Consider the following 14,919-nt stretch of genomic DNA (forward strand, 5'->3'; position numbering starts at 1 on the left):
AGAATTGTATTAACCGGAAACATAATACATGTGTGAATACATAGACAAACTAAGTGTCACTAGTATGCCTCTACTTGACTAGCTCGTTAATCAAAGATGGTTATGTTTCCTAACCATGGACAAAGAGTTGTCATTTGATTAAACGGGATCACATCATTAGTTGAATGATCTGATTGGCATGACCCATTCCATTAGCTTAGCACCCGATCATTTAGTATGTTGCTATTGCTTTCTTCATGACTTATACATGTTCCTATGACTATGAGATTATGTAACTCCCGTGTGCCGGAGGAACACTTTGTGTGCTACCAAACGTCACAACGTAACTGGGTGATTATAAAGGTGCTCTACAGGTGTCTCCAAAGGTACATGTTGGGTTGACGTATTTCGAGATTAGGATTTGTCACTCCGATCGTCGGAGAGGTATCTCTGGGCCCTCTCGGTAATGCACATCACTTAAGCCTTGCAAGCAATACAACTAATGAGTTAGTTGCGAGATGATGTATTATGGAACGAGTAAAGAGACTTGCCGGTAATGAGACTGAACTAGGTATTGGATACCGACGATCGAATCTCGGGCAAGTAACATACCGATGACAAAGGGAACAACGTATGTTGTTATGCGGTCTGACCGATAAAGATCTTCGTAGAATATGTAGGAGCCAATATGGGCATCCAGGTCCCGCTATTGGTTATTGACCGGAGACATGTCTCGGTCATGTCTACATTGTTCTCGAACCCGTAGGGTCCGCACGCTTAAGGTTTCGATAACAGTTATATTATGAGTTTATACGTTTTGATGTACCGAAGGTTGTTTGGAGTCCCGGATGTGATCACAGACATGACGAGGAGTCTCGAAATGGTCGAGACATAAAGATTGATATATTGGAAGCCTATGTTTGGATATCGGAAGTGTTCCGGGTGAAATCGGGATTTTACCGGAGTACCGGGAGGTTACCGGAACCCCCGGGAGATATATGGGCCTTAGTGGGCCTTAGTGGAAAAGAGAAGAGGCAGCCAGAGATGGGCCGCGTGCCCCTCCCCTCCCTTGGTCCGAATAGGACAAGGAGAGGGGGCCGGCCCCCCTTCCTCTTTTCCCCCCTCCGCGAATCCTATTCCAACTAGGATTGGGGGGGGGGAATCCTACTCCCGGAGGGAGTAGGACTCCTCCTGGCGCGCCTCTCCTAGGACGGCCGCACCCCCCCCTTGATCCTTTATATACGGAGGCAGGGGCACCCCAGAGGAACACAAGTTGATCCACGTGATCATATTCTTAGCCGTGTGCGGCGCCCCCTGCCACCATAGTCCTCGATAATATTGTAGCGGTGCTTATGCGAAGCCCTGCGGCAGTAGTACATCAAGATCGTCACCACGCCGTCGTGCTGACGGTACTCTTCCCCGACACTTTGCTGGATCGGAGTCCGGGGATCGTCATCGAGCTGAACGTGTGCTAGAACTCGGAGGTGTCGTAGTTTCGGTGCTTGATCGGTCGGGCCGTGGAGACGTACGACTACATCAACCAAACGCTTCCGTTGTCGATCTACAAGGGTACGTAGATCACACTCTCCCCTCTCGTTGCTATGCATCACCATGATCTTGCGTGTGCGTAGGAATTTTTTTGAAATTACTACGTTCCCCAACACAGTCGCTGCTCACTAGCCCACAGCTTGGCTTCGTCGAGTTTGGGCCATCGGGAAGAGGAAGTGGACACGGTGATTTACCCACGTTCAGGCCAATTTGCGGTGTAAAACCCTACTTTTGCTTTGTGGTGGATTGCCTCACGAGAAGGATGAGTATGAACTAGTACAAGTGTGAGCTGTCTCGGGGGGCTCAATGGCAGAAGGATCCGATCCCCCCTCCAAGGTGGAGACTAATCTATATTTATAGTGGCCTTGGTCCTCTTCCATCATAGCTTAGGCGGGAAGGAATACCACAATGGCAAATTTTGAAGGGGGACGGGAGTACACCCTATCCTGACTAAAGGCGTGGTCTTCGCCTGCAAAGCTTCTGGTCGTGACACAGTGGTGGGCTTGGTGATGACCTTCGTCCTGCCGAGCCCGTGGTCTTGGTCTTGCTGCACTAGAATGGAAACCTTTGGGGATTCCTTGGGAACCCGCGTACATCTTTGCCTCCTTAGAACTAAAGAAGAAATTGTCCTAGATTGCGCCCGCTAGCGCCCTACTAGCCTTGGTCGTCATGGCTCACGTCACCGCGCGCCTCGCGTGGCGAGGTGCTTGCCTAGAGATATCCGCTCCTTGGGAGGCAGCCTCAGGTGGCCGCTACTCGGGGAGGGGGGGTCTTGATGTTGTTCGCCTCGCGAGGGTCTTGCTCGTGAGGTCCTACTGCTGGGCCATGCCGGGCCATTGGTGAAGCCACGCGCTGGGCCGCAGGCAGACGGGTCTGGGTACCCCCGGTCTCAGAACACCGACACATACCTCGCAAGTTTGGTGGTCCATTTTTTAGGGAAGAGATACCCTCAAGTTGGGCCTCATTAACATGATTGGCACTGGTGAAAACACGAAGATTTTGGCATGATAATTGCACCCCACGGTATTTTAAGGTACCGGTTTGCCAAGAACCTTTACATCCGTTGTAGCTAGTCAATGAGTTTATTGACCATACTTCGACTCATGGGAGGTCAAAGCAATTGAAGAACATTTTTATGATATGGACAATGACATTATCTGGCCCAAGGGTATCCCGCCACATTAGTTCCCAACTTGGTGGATCGGTTGCGTACCACTTGGCCGGTTCCATCCTAAATCATGTTGGGCAGCCCATAACGTTTATACGAAAGGCTACAGAAGAGTTGTCATACAAGAAGAGGATGTCGGGGCCAAGAGGACTCTACCTCCACTGACATAGTTGGCCAGGACCTATAACCCTAGAACCATCGGTCTGCTATATAAGCAATCTGACAGCTCGTCAATAAATCATCATACAATTCCTTCGGTTGTATACATGTACTTTATACACCCCTATCGCAGTATACATGATCAGGAGTAGGTTAATACCTCGACTGAGAGGGCCCGGACCTAGGTAAATATTTTTCCTTGTTTCCCTTCCGACCTAATCGCTACTCCGTGGTACTTAATTGAACTATATTTATTCTTTATTTTTTGGGCGCATAATTATAACATTTCATTTCCAAAAGGATAAAATATCTATAACCATGTGTGTGACCATAAATTAGTATACATATAATGAAAGTTTAGATCACGCGCTAGATAGAGTGTTTATTTGATGTTAAATTGGTTTATGAAGTCCAATTTCGATTGTCGATTGTTCATAATAACAATGAGAGTAAATTCAGAGTGTTTTCTATATCCGATGCTAAATTGATTTGAAGATCTATCTTTCTCGGGCCTATTAACTAAGAATATTTTTATGCTGGACTTATAGCTCAATTCTCTTTTGTTGTTGATTATGTGCTTTTAATACATTATGCCATGAATATATTTGAGGCGTGGATCAATGGCTAAATAATCACACAACTTTATATGAATATTTGTTATGGTGCTTCTAGAACCATTTGAATTTTGATGGTATTTACAAATGAAAGAGAATAAATTGCTTAATGAACTCAATACAAATATATTCTCGTAAAAAGATTAATGCATATATTGACATCTTAGTAGGTAATGCTTTTATCGTTGTGTATCTTCATCCACATAAAATTTTCAATCCCATGGCACCGCCGATATCTTTATGAGCTGGCCACACATATCCTATGATATTATTAAAAGAAGTATGCACCAGACATGTGATTGGGCGTTTTTTTGTGTGCGAGAATTACGGTGATATTTTTCTGTTTCGACCATAAACTCTTTAGTATATAATAATAATATATTAATATTTATTACTACCTCCAAACGGGCGCATATGGCATGCACGTGTTCCTAGGTCATCAATTTTACTAACAAAATACATGTTATATGCCACCAAAATTATATGTTTAGAAACTTTGTTCAATTACAAATCCAATTACATGCTTTTTATGGTATACGATACATGTTCTGTTAGTCAAACTAAGGACGTAAAACCCGCGCCAAACCTTATAAATTTTACAAAAGGGGGTACTTCTTGAGCTGCAATACAATGATCTGTTTATTGTGATCTTTTAGATACACTTGGTAAGACAAACCATTTGGGTGAATGCCTACCTTCTCTAATCTATTTGACATAGGCTCCGTAGGAGCAAGTGATACACCAGTAAAAAAAAGTCTACCACATGCCGATAGCTGGATGTTTTTTTTTGCGATCGATTCGTAGTATATCCCTCATTTGTTGTATTATGTCTTTGTATCAAATAAATAGATCCAAGAATTCCTAGGCTATGTTAGATCAACGTGAAACTTGTAGCTATTGTCTCTAACTATAAGAATGGGTGTGGTTTATATACTCCCTCCGTTCCAAATTAATTGACTTGAATTTGTCTAAAAACGGATGTATCTCTACTTATTTAATGTGTAGATACATCCGTATCTAGATAAATATGGGTCAAGTAATTTGGAACTGAAGGAGTAGTAGTCTAGAACAAGTGGATAGCCGTCTATATGTGCTTTGTGTAGTTTGCCTCTATTTAATTGTTTGCCGTCATGAATAAATGAATATGGTGAGATGTTGGCCATATGAGCAAACACCTAATAATTTAAAAATAATAGAATGTTCATATTTTTCATTAATATCGAAGTTTGTAAAAGCTTTATTTTCTTAAATCAATATGGGAAATTCAATAATTCTTGAATGAAAAATAACACATGTGAACTTGAGTGCATCGTCTAAAATAGAAGTTATATAAAACTTTTGAACGCCTAATCTAGGATGGTTATGACTTTTTATTACTATTGGTTAATACAAATCAACTTGTGGATTATTTTCCAACTCTTTAAGAAGTATGGACTGTTACCACTGATACAACTTTTGGGATTATTTACTCCTAACCGCAAATTAGAATTCTACCAATGCATTTTTTTTCTGGCACGTGCTTACTTTTTTTTTTGAGATAATGGCACGTGCTTAGGTAGTTTTTTTTAAACGCGTGTCTGTGTACGGAAAACAAAGAAATAAACGAAAGGAAAAGAAAGCGTTGAAGGTACCCGTACGTACAGGATCGCCCCTCCGTCGAACCCCTCAAAAAAAAAAAAAAACCCTAAGGTGCCATCGAGAGAGGAAAGAGGGGATCGGGAGTCAGTTATCCAAGCAGCTCCCCAATCCAAGCAGCAACTCCTCCTTCCCGAGCTACAACCGGCAATCGAAGCAATCAGAAACAGGCCCTGTTTCAAATTCTGTCTCCGAGTTTCCATCGGTGGCGGGAACCTAGACATCAGTTTTCCGAAGACTGGCCAGCAGCGCGGCAATGGCGAGGACCAGTCGCCGGCGAGAGGCTGCCAAATTGATGGCCAAACCATCGGTCAAGGCCAAATCCTCCCTCGACAAGCTGGTGAGTTGGCCCTACAAAATCCCTTTTCTTATAATAACAACATTACACGCAAAAAATACTATTTCTCACAGCAAAGAATAGTAAAAACTAGGAACCATGATCAGATTTGCGCCCTTCTGTGGGAAAGTATAATAAATTGTCATCAACAGATCTACGAGGGGGTGTCCTTAGCAAACCAGGGGTCAAATTTCAGTCTTTCACACAGCATTCGAATTGCATCTTTTCAGTCTATAGAAAAAAGTTTTTGGTACATTTTTGTTAACAGATTTGCGTTATCTTAGCTAAATCAAAGCTGCGTCTTTGCGACAGCAGACAAATTGCATCTCTGATATTGCGTATTTTTCTGTAATGTGATACCAACTCTGATTTGTTCCAATGCCAAATGCAGAAAGCTAATGAACGTGATAGGATCAGCAAGTTGCCCAATGACATACTGGTCAACATTCTTGACCGTCTCGATTTCCATGACGTTACAAGAACCAGTGTCCTCTCCAGATGTTGGAGTCAGCTTCCTGCCAATCTCTCACTGCTTAAAATAAGTGCTCGTGATTTTCTGTCCCCACAAACTAGAATATCTGATGATGAATTGGATGGAAAATTTCTTCGGATCAATGCATTGCTTAGGATCAATGCAGTAAATGCAGCCAATGCAGCTGTGGTCAAAGCGACAAAGAGCATGCTGGCACACAGGGATCCAGGTGGATGCACCATCCGCCTCTTGAGCACGACATTCTACTTGAGAGGTGATACCCCCATATCCGTTGGGCATACTGTTGGCAATGCCATTGTGACACTCAAGGTCGAGAAAGCCGAATTCACAGTTTTGACACAGCAGAAAGGATGCGGGTGTAGTATTGATGAGATGGTGAAGTTTGGGACACGGTTTGTGTCATTTTTTAATGAATGCCACAATGCATTTGCTGGTCTCACACGCCTCTACCTGGAGAATTTGAGATTCCGTGAATCCAACTTTGTCTCTAACATCCTTGTCACTTGCAAGCAATTATATTATTTAGGTTTTTACAATTGTGACACAGAGGATTCGGTAACGCTCCGAGTTGAACACGCACAGCTCAGTGAGCTTAGTATTGTTGATTGCCGTTTTGACATGGTCGAACTCACCTGGGTTCCGAAACTCACCTGGCTGGCGTTTTTGTTTTGGTTATATCACGCAGAACTACCACTGTCACTGGGCTATGTCCCATTGCTCAGGGTTCTGAGACTTTCAAATGCTGCTCGTAGTTTCCACAAAAATGTCAAGTTGAGTACGTTTCTCCATGAGACCTCTGTTCGAGACCTGACGTTGGGGTTTAAATGCGAAAAGGTAAGTTGTGGGTTGATTGCTTTGTTCTGGCTTCACTTGTTCCCTATTCATCCTATCACTTGCTTATTGTTGCAGGTTTGGGTTCAACCAGAGTGTTTGACCAGAAGGCAGGCATATGTGTTCCAGCAACTAAGGATTCTCAATCTAGTTAAAATTCCTGAAGGGTATGATCTCACCTGGACAATGTTCTTCTTGGAAGCGGCGCCGTCCCTGGAGGAGCTCTACATGAAGGTATGTTCTTAGCTAATAAATCTTGTTCTATTCTTACTTTTTTTTTGAGGAGTTGTTTTACCATGTGGCTGTATGTTCTCTCCTCCAGTCTTTTGTTTGAGGGGTTGCTCTATTATGTCGGTTGCATGATTGCACACACATGTGCTGTCATTTGGAGTGCAAAATTAACCTGTTTCATTTACCTTTGTCCTATGGGTGCAGGTATGGGACCATCCATGTGAAATGGAAATGGATCAGGACATTAGCGAGAACAAGGGCGTTGAGTGGGAATCACATACATCAAATTTCAAGCACCACTGTCTGGCCAAGTTCATCCTCGTCGGCTTTCAAGCTAAAGACTACATGGTGACTCATGTCAGGCGTGTCCTGAAAGCAGCGGTGAATCTACAGGATGTGTACCTGTATGATAGACTGGCATGTGCCAAGTGTCACAAGAAAGTAGAGAATATGCTCAAGTTTGATGCACTGGTACGTGGTATGTGCCCAGGCGTGAATCTGCCAATAAAGTTCCCGTATACAAATGAGGACCGGCGTTCAGTGCAGAAGCGAATGCCCCGGGGCATTGGGTCACTTGCCAAAATCCACTTCATGGCATCTAAGGAAACAAGGGCTGAACATGGTCCAAGGATAGATGGATACTCTATGGGTGCCATAGAAGATGACTGGATGTTGTCGAGGCTAGGACAACGTATTTAATACTAGTCGGTTGGAGGTGCCAGCTTTTCTTGTTTGCTCTTCTTTTGTGCTTGCAACGCTTGTGTAAACTAAATTCAGTTGAAGTAATTTGTAGCTGAATTGAAGAAGTCGATACAACCAGTTAAAATTTGAGACCAAGTGTGTAGGGTTATATTGATCTATGATGGTGGTGAGTGTGCATCAGTTGATATATATGGTTCCCTTTGTCAACCGTATAATTGCTGCAGCACGTAACTGGGGTTCCATTTGACTGAATTCTTCCCATAAAAGTTTTGACAAGGAACATAGCTAGCATTTTCTTTTTGTCATGGCAAGCAAACTGCACGTCCGCGAGAGAAAGGAGAGAGTCTTCTACAGGCTTGTAGGCGTGCGTTTTGGTACCCTAGCTCTCTGTTCTGCATCTCGCCATTGGATGTGGCTCGCTTCTCTGTTGTCTGTGGTGTTCTACTGATGTTTTTAGCTCGAATATAATATTTGTCAAGTCAAACTTCATAAAGCTTGATCAACTTTATAGAAAATAATACTCCCTCCGTTCACTTTTGTAAGTCATTTCAGACAACTTAAAATGGGTTGTTTTGTACATTATCTGAAATGTCTTCAAGGTCTTATAAAAGTGAATAGAGGGAGTATCAACATTCACAATACGAAATCTTTATGAACTTAGAAAATAATAAAGTTTGATTCTTACTGGTCAAATGGGATGCTCTAAACTGCTTGTTGAGTCAGATTGCATGGAAGTGGTAGAGGCTATGCAGCAAGGGGGAAACTTTATTGGACCTGCGGCGACGACCTCTGAAGAGTGTAGCTTTCTGTGTCGCAGTTTTATTTTTCTTATTTTTTGCTTATTGTCCTAGAAAAGAAAATATGGCAGCTCATGTGGTAGCTAGTATAGTGGTTGATGCCCAAACGATTGTGTGGACGGCAGACCCACATGATTTCTTAGTTGATGTACTGGCTGAGGATGCATCTTTATTCCCCAAATCAATATAATAATCAGCCATGATGGCATTCCCTAAAAAAAAGATTTGCTAGGAATTTAATTCTCATATTGTATACATTTAGGGCTCCTCTGATTCAAAGGAATTTTATAGGATTCTGGAGGATTAAAATCCTTAAGATTTTTTCCTATGTTGGTCCTTTGATTCATAGGATTGAATCACATGGGATTTTTTCCTATGTAATCTTTTGTACTACATTTCATAGGAAATTTAACATCCACTCCAACCTCTTTTTACAATTCCTCTGTTATTTCCGTGCCATCAAACACTCATTGATGATTCTATAGGGTTCAAGTGGGCATGCCACTCCAACCCTATACTTTTCCTATTCCTATGTTTTTAAAATCCTACGAATCAAAGAAGCCCAGTATTGTAGATGTTGATATTTTTGTATATAAATATAGTCAAACTTTACAAAGTTTGACTTCAGACAAATCTTTTCCTAATAATAAAGTGTCTACTGCTTCTGGTCGTACGTCACAAAAATTACCCCTAAAGTTGATAGAAATTGCCCACCAATGCTACCCGTTAGTGACAAAAAACGATTCGTTTTTTATTAGGTGGCTGCCGGTTGCATTCCGATCATTTATAGCTAGGCCCTGACATTATTTGGCTCATCGGTCACATGCCTTGCACATAGGCAATGGGTCCGGCTCTCCGGCCCAGTGCAATTGAGTATTTTTCCTACAGGGGCCACCCATGGTCATTATGCGATAAAGAATTATGCTCAGTGGTCCTGTGAGCATGATAATCTTCCTTGGGAAAAGATTATATGCCACTGCTCCAGACCCCGAGCATCACTAATAGGGCTCGCTTCCGGCAGAAGGTGCTCAAGTTAAGTGACTTCCTTGGGAAAACCACCATCAGCGACCTGAATTTGAACTTTCTGTGTGAAAAGGTTAGTGAATGTGATAATCTTGTCGTCATCTATAAGTTTCCTTCTTCGCGCCAGCATTATGTTCTGTTCTTTAGGTTAACACAAACATATTTTGTCTTCTGCAGATCTGGGTTAAACCAGAAGAACCAAATCAATTGTTGCAGGTGTTCCACAAATTAAGGCATGTGACTTTGACCCACATTTCTGAAGAATGTGATCTGAATTGGACAATGTTCATTCTCCAAGGTGCACCGTCCCTTCACGAGCTATGCATCAAGGTAAAGTTTTGTACCTTTTTTTTAAAAAGAAACATAGAAACTTTATTCATTTGCGATAACAAGTACATCGTTTATGAGGAGGGATACAATTTCACTCAAGGGCTCCTCAAACCAGTTCAAAGATGAAGAAAATCTAGCTAACTTAGCAAGTTCATGTGCGACCCTATTTGCTTCTCTATTACAATGCTCAAATTTAGTAATGGGAAAGTCACATGCTAAAAAATAACAATCGTCAAACACTGCCGCCGCTATACTAGATGACCGTCCTCCATTGTTCATGGTTTCGATAACCTCCATGTTATCTGAGTTAATAACTAAGCGGTTGCAGCCCGCCCTTTGAGCAATAGATAGACCATATCTAAGCGCCATAGCTTCAGCCGTCAGAACATCCGTGCACCAATCAATTCTCCAATTCCCCCCTGCAATGAATTTTCCTTTATCATCTCTCAAAACAGCACCAGCCGTGCCCCTGAGCCGGTCATAATAAAGTTTTGTACCTAATCTCCAAACAATTCCCCTTTCTGCTGCCCATTCAACTTACAGCGGAATTTTCCCATCTCAAGCTTCCCAAGCGCATTAACTTTTTTGAGTAATCACATAAGTAGTTTTTTTTCTTACATTTCTAAATTTTGCTTGCCAGAATGCAGGTGTGGGATCATCTATGTGAAATGACAGTGGATGAGCAAGAGAGGACTAAGTATGGGTTTAGCAACGAGCAGAAGGATGCACACGTACTATGGAAAGCACCTTCTTCATCTGATTTCAAGCACCACAATTTGTCTATGCTCAGGGTCTTTGGGTTTCAGTGTGAGGCGGAGATCGTGAATTGCATCAAAAGTGTCATGAAAACATCGGCAGCCCTGGAGGACGTATACATGTATGAGAAGCCTATGTGTGAGTACTGTAAACACACGGCATGGAAGCGCATATTTCTGCGGAGAAACAGTCAGCCGGCTTGCGAACATATTGGACATGGGAGTCAGTTTGCGTGTAAGGATTCATTTGCCGGGTTTGCATTACTTTGGCTGAATTTTGCTATGTCATCTGAAGGTCTGGGCAAGAGTATACATACACCCTTTTGACAGTTTGTGTTAGCAAGTGTGTTTTATATGGCAGTCGAGAAATGCCCTGCATACTCTTTTATGTGGTCAACAGAAACTGTATTGCTAGTAGACGATATTATTGTATCTATGGACCTTTGTTTGATGAACCTACTTTATTTACTTACTACTTTCTAGCTGGCTGGAGTCAGTTTGCAAAATGATCTTGGTGTTGTGTGTAATGTTTTAATCGCCTCCTCTCATAAAATGAGTTCCCTGTTTCACCAAATGGTTTATATTGTTTCAAATGCCACCCAAGTTACGTGCTGCAGCAATTATATTGTTGACAAAAGGGGCACATGATCATTACATGTTTCATCTTCTATATAAATATAAATAAAAACAAAAACATATGCTCTCAAAGAACCACATCAACAGATGCACTCACCACCATCACAGATCACCGGATCAATACAACTCAACGCACTTGGTATGAAATTTGACTGTATCATCGAATTCTTGAATTCACGGACACTAGTGCTGCAAATTACATTCAACTGAATTTAGTTATATAACGCGTTGCAACCACAAAAGCACCTGACAAATACTCCAAGTAAAACAATCTGCCTCAACAGCCTCCAATTATCCTTGGAAGATGTTCGGCCCTTATTTCCTTAGATGTCAGGAAGTGGATTTTGGCAAGTGACCCAATGCCCCGAGGCATTCGCTTCTGCACTGCACGCTGGTCCTCATTTGTATATGGGAACTTTATAGGCAGATTCACGCCTAGGCACATGCCACGTACCACTGCATCATACATGCGCGCAACCTCTACTTTGTTTTGGCACTTGGCACATACTAGTCTATCATACAGGTACACATCTTGTAGATTCACCGCTGCTTTCAAGACACGCCTGGCATGACTCACCATGTAGTCATTAGCTTGAAAGCCGACAAGGATGAACTTGGCCAGACGGTGGTGCTTGAAATTTGATGTACGCGATTCCCACTCAACGCCCTTGTTCTCGCTAAACTCCTGATTCATTTCCATTTCACATCGATGCTCCCATACCTACATGTATGCCACCCATAGGACAAGGTAAATGAAACAGGTTAATTTTTGCACTCCAAGTGAAAGCAGAGATAATAGAGCAACCCCTCAAACAAAAGACTGGAGGAGAGAACATACAGCCACGTAGTAGAGCAACTCCTCAAAAAAAAAGTAAGAATAGAACAAGATTTATTAGCTAAGAACATACCATCATGTAGAGCTCCTCCAGGGACGGCGCCGCTTCCAAGAAGAACATTGTCCAGGTGAGATCATACCCTTCAGGAATTTTAACTAGATTGAGAATCCTTAGTTGCTGGAACACATATGCCTGCCTTCTGGTCAAACTCTCTGGTTGAACCCAAATCTGCAACAATAAGCACGTGATAGGGTGAGTAGAGAACAAGTGAAGCCAGAACAAAGCAATCAACCCGCAACTTACCTTTTCGCATTTAAACCCCAATGTCAGGTCTCGAACAGAGGTCTCATGAAGAAATGAACTCAACTTGACCATTTTGCGAGCAATAGTTGAAAGTCTCAGAACCCGAAGCAATGGGACATAGCCCAGCACCAGTGGTGGTTCTTCCGGAGATCCCAGTATCTCCAACGCCAGCCATGTGAGTTTCGGAACCCAGGTGAGTTCGACCATGTCAAAACAGCAATCGACAATACTGAGGTCACTGAGCTGTGCGTGTTCAACTTGGAGCGGTTTCCAATCCTCTGTGTCACAATTGAAAAAACCTAAATAATTCAATTGCTTGCAAGTGACAAGGATGTTGGAGACAAAGTCAGATTCACGGAAACTCAAATTCTCCAGGTAGAGGCGTGTGAGACCAGCAAATGCATTGTGGCATTCATTAAAAAATGACACAAACCGTGTCCCATAGTTCGCCAGATCAGCAATACTGCACATGTGTCCCTTCTTCTCTGTCAGAACTATGAGTTCAGCTTTCTCAACCCTGTGTGTCGCCATGGCATTGCCCACAGTATGCCCAATGGATATGGGGGCATCACCTCTCAAGTAGAACACCGTGCTCAAGAGGCGGATGGTGCATCCACCTGGATCCCTGTGTGCCAGCATACTCTTTGTTGCTTTGACCATGGCTGCATTGGCTGCATTAACTGCATTGATCCGAAGCAATGTTCCACCCGATTCATCATCAGATATGCTAGTTTGTGAGGGCATGAAACTGAGAGCACTTATTTTAAGCCGTGAGAGACTGGCAGGAAGCTGACTCCAACATCTGGAGAGGACACTGGTTCTTGTAACGTCACGGAAATCGAGACGGTCAAGAATGTTGAGCAGGATGTCATTGGGCAACTTGCTGATCCTATCATCTGGATCGACTTTCTGCATTTGGCATTTGGAACAAATCAGAGTTGGTATCACATTACAGAAAAAATACGCAATATCAGAGATGAAATTTGTCTACTGTCGCAAAGATGCGGCTTTGATTTGGATATAAGATAACACAAAGTTGTTGACAAAAGATGCAATTTGAATGCTGTGTGAAAGACTGAAATTTGACCCCCTGGTTTGCTAAGGACGCCCCCCATGGCTCCCTCGTAGATCTGCTGATGACAATTTATTATACTTACCAACAGAAGGGCGCAAATCTGGTCATGGTTCCTACTTTTTACCATTCCTTGTTGTGAGAAATAGTATTTTTTGCGTGTAATGTTATTATTATTATATAAGAAAAGGGATTTGGAGGAGCAACTCACCAGCTTGTCGAGGGAGGATCCGGCCTTGACCGATGGTTTGGCCATCAATTTGGCAGCCTCTCGCCGGCGACTGGTCCTCGCCATTGTCTTCTGAAAACTGTTGTCTAGAGTTGCTGTTGCCGTGCGTCTCCTCGGAAGATTAGCTGCTAGGTTCCGGAGTGGAGCCGCTCGGGGAAGGAGGAGCTGCTTATTCGAGGCCTCCGCCGTCGCCGGCGGAAGGCAGGCGGCGGCGCATAACGGACTCCCGATCCCCTCTTTCCTCTCTCGATGGAACCCTATGTTTTTTTCTTTCTTGATGAGAAGACGATGGAATCCTGAACGAGCTCTTGCCTGAAGCGCACCAGAATGGGCCGGCCCAGTGGACTCCAGACCTTCAACGCTTTCTTTTTCTTCCGTCTATTTCTTTATTATTTTTCGTACACAGACACGCGTTTAAAAAAAAAACTACCTAAGCACGTGGCATTATCTAAAAAAAACTAAGCACGTGGCATAAAAAATGGATTGGTAGAATTTGCGGTTAGGACTAAATAATCCCAAAGTTGTATAAGTGGTAACAGTCCATACTTCTTAAGGAGTTGGAAAATAAGTAATCCACAAGTTGATTTGTATTAACCAATATTATTTATATAACTTTTTTTAGATGATGCACTCAAGTTCCAAAAATGCTACACCTATGAACATGTCTTACTTAACAAACGTAATTACCGTAACCACTAATCAACCCCCCCCCCCACCCCCCTGATTTCTAGGGTGGGCCTGTGCCCCCAACTAATGAAGAATTAAAAACTGACAAATTGGCGATCACGTAGGTACGTAAGAATCCATACGTAGGTGTAGCATTACTCCTCAATTTCACATCTGTTATTTTCATTCGAGAATTGAAATTTCCATATTGATGCAAGAAAATAAAGCTTTTACAAACTTCGATGTTAATGAAAAATATGAAGATTCTATTATTGATTATATTAGTTGTTTGGTCCAGATGGTCAACATCTCACCATATTCATTTATTCATGGTTATTCTGAAATACGTATGATAGATTTACTTGATTCTATGTTCTTGACAACAAACAATTAAATAGAGGCAAACTACACAAGGCACATATAGGCGGCTACCCAGTTGTTCTGGACTACTATATGAAGCACACCCATTCTAATAGTAAGAGAAAATAGCTACTAATTTCATGTCGATCTAACATGGTCTAGGAATTCTTGGATCTATTATTCGATACAAAGACATAGTACAACAAATGAGGGAT

At 42.6% G+C, this 14,919-nt stretch overlaps 3 protein-coding genes across 4 annotated transcripts; 2 read left to right on the forward strand and 1 right to left on the reverse strand.

Annotated features, from left to right (window-relative positions):
* The first annotated feature begins 5,359 nt into the window (after nt 1-5,359).
* On the forward strand, nt 5,360-7,694 carry LOC125517079. The gene is made up of 4 exons (XM_048682287.1): nt 5,360-5,443; nt 5,832-6,767; nt 6,843-6,998; nt 7,200-7,694. Exons 1-4 carry the CDS (start codon nt 5,360-5,362, stop codon nt 7,692-7,694), a joined length of 1,671 nt encoding a protein of 556 aa, XP_048538244.1.
* Nucleotides 7,695-9,435: 1,741 nt separating this feature from the next.
* On the forward strand, nt 9,436-11,236 carry LOC125515575. Of its 2 annotated transcripts, none has more exons than XM_048681069.1 (3): nt 9,436-9,590; nt 9,695-9,847; nt 10,488-11,236. In XM_048681069.1, the coding sequence occupies exons 1-3, from the start codon at nt 9,465-9,467 to the stop codon at nt 10,512-10,514; spliced, it is 306 nt and encodes a 101-aa protein (XP_048537026.1). In that variant the 5' UTR covers nt 9,436-9,464; the 3' UTR covers nt 10,515-11,236. The 2 variants fall into 2 exon arrangements, with proteins under 2 accessions (XP_048537026.1, XP_048537025.1); XM_048681068.1 differs by having other exon boundaries at nt 10,495-11,236.
* A 123-nt stretch (nt 11,237-11,359) lies between these two features.
* LOC125515574 lies at nt 11,360-13,967 on the reverse strand. The gene is made up of 4 exons (XM_048681067.1): nt 13,661-13,967; nt 12,378-13,286; nt 12,147-12,302; nt 11,360-11,959 (listed from the first exon to the last, which is right to left on the reverse strand). The coding sequence occupies exons 1-4, from the start codon at nt 13,742-13,744 to the stop codon at nt 11,516-11,518; spliced, it is 1,593 nt and encodes a 530-aa protein (XP_048537024.1). The 5' UTR covers nt 13,745-13,967; the 3' UTR covers nt 11,360-11,515.
* Nucleotides 13,968-14,919: the final 952 nt, after the last annotated feature.

This window comes from Triticum urartu, chromosome 6 (assembly GCF_003073215.2).
Source record: "Triticum urartu cultivar G1812 chromosome 6, Tu2.1, whole genome shotgun sequence".
Classification (NCBI taxonomy): domain Eukaryota; kingdom Viridiplantae; phylum Streptophyta; class Magnoliopsida; order Poales; family Poaceae; genus Triticum; species Triticum urartu.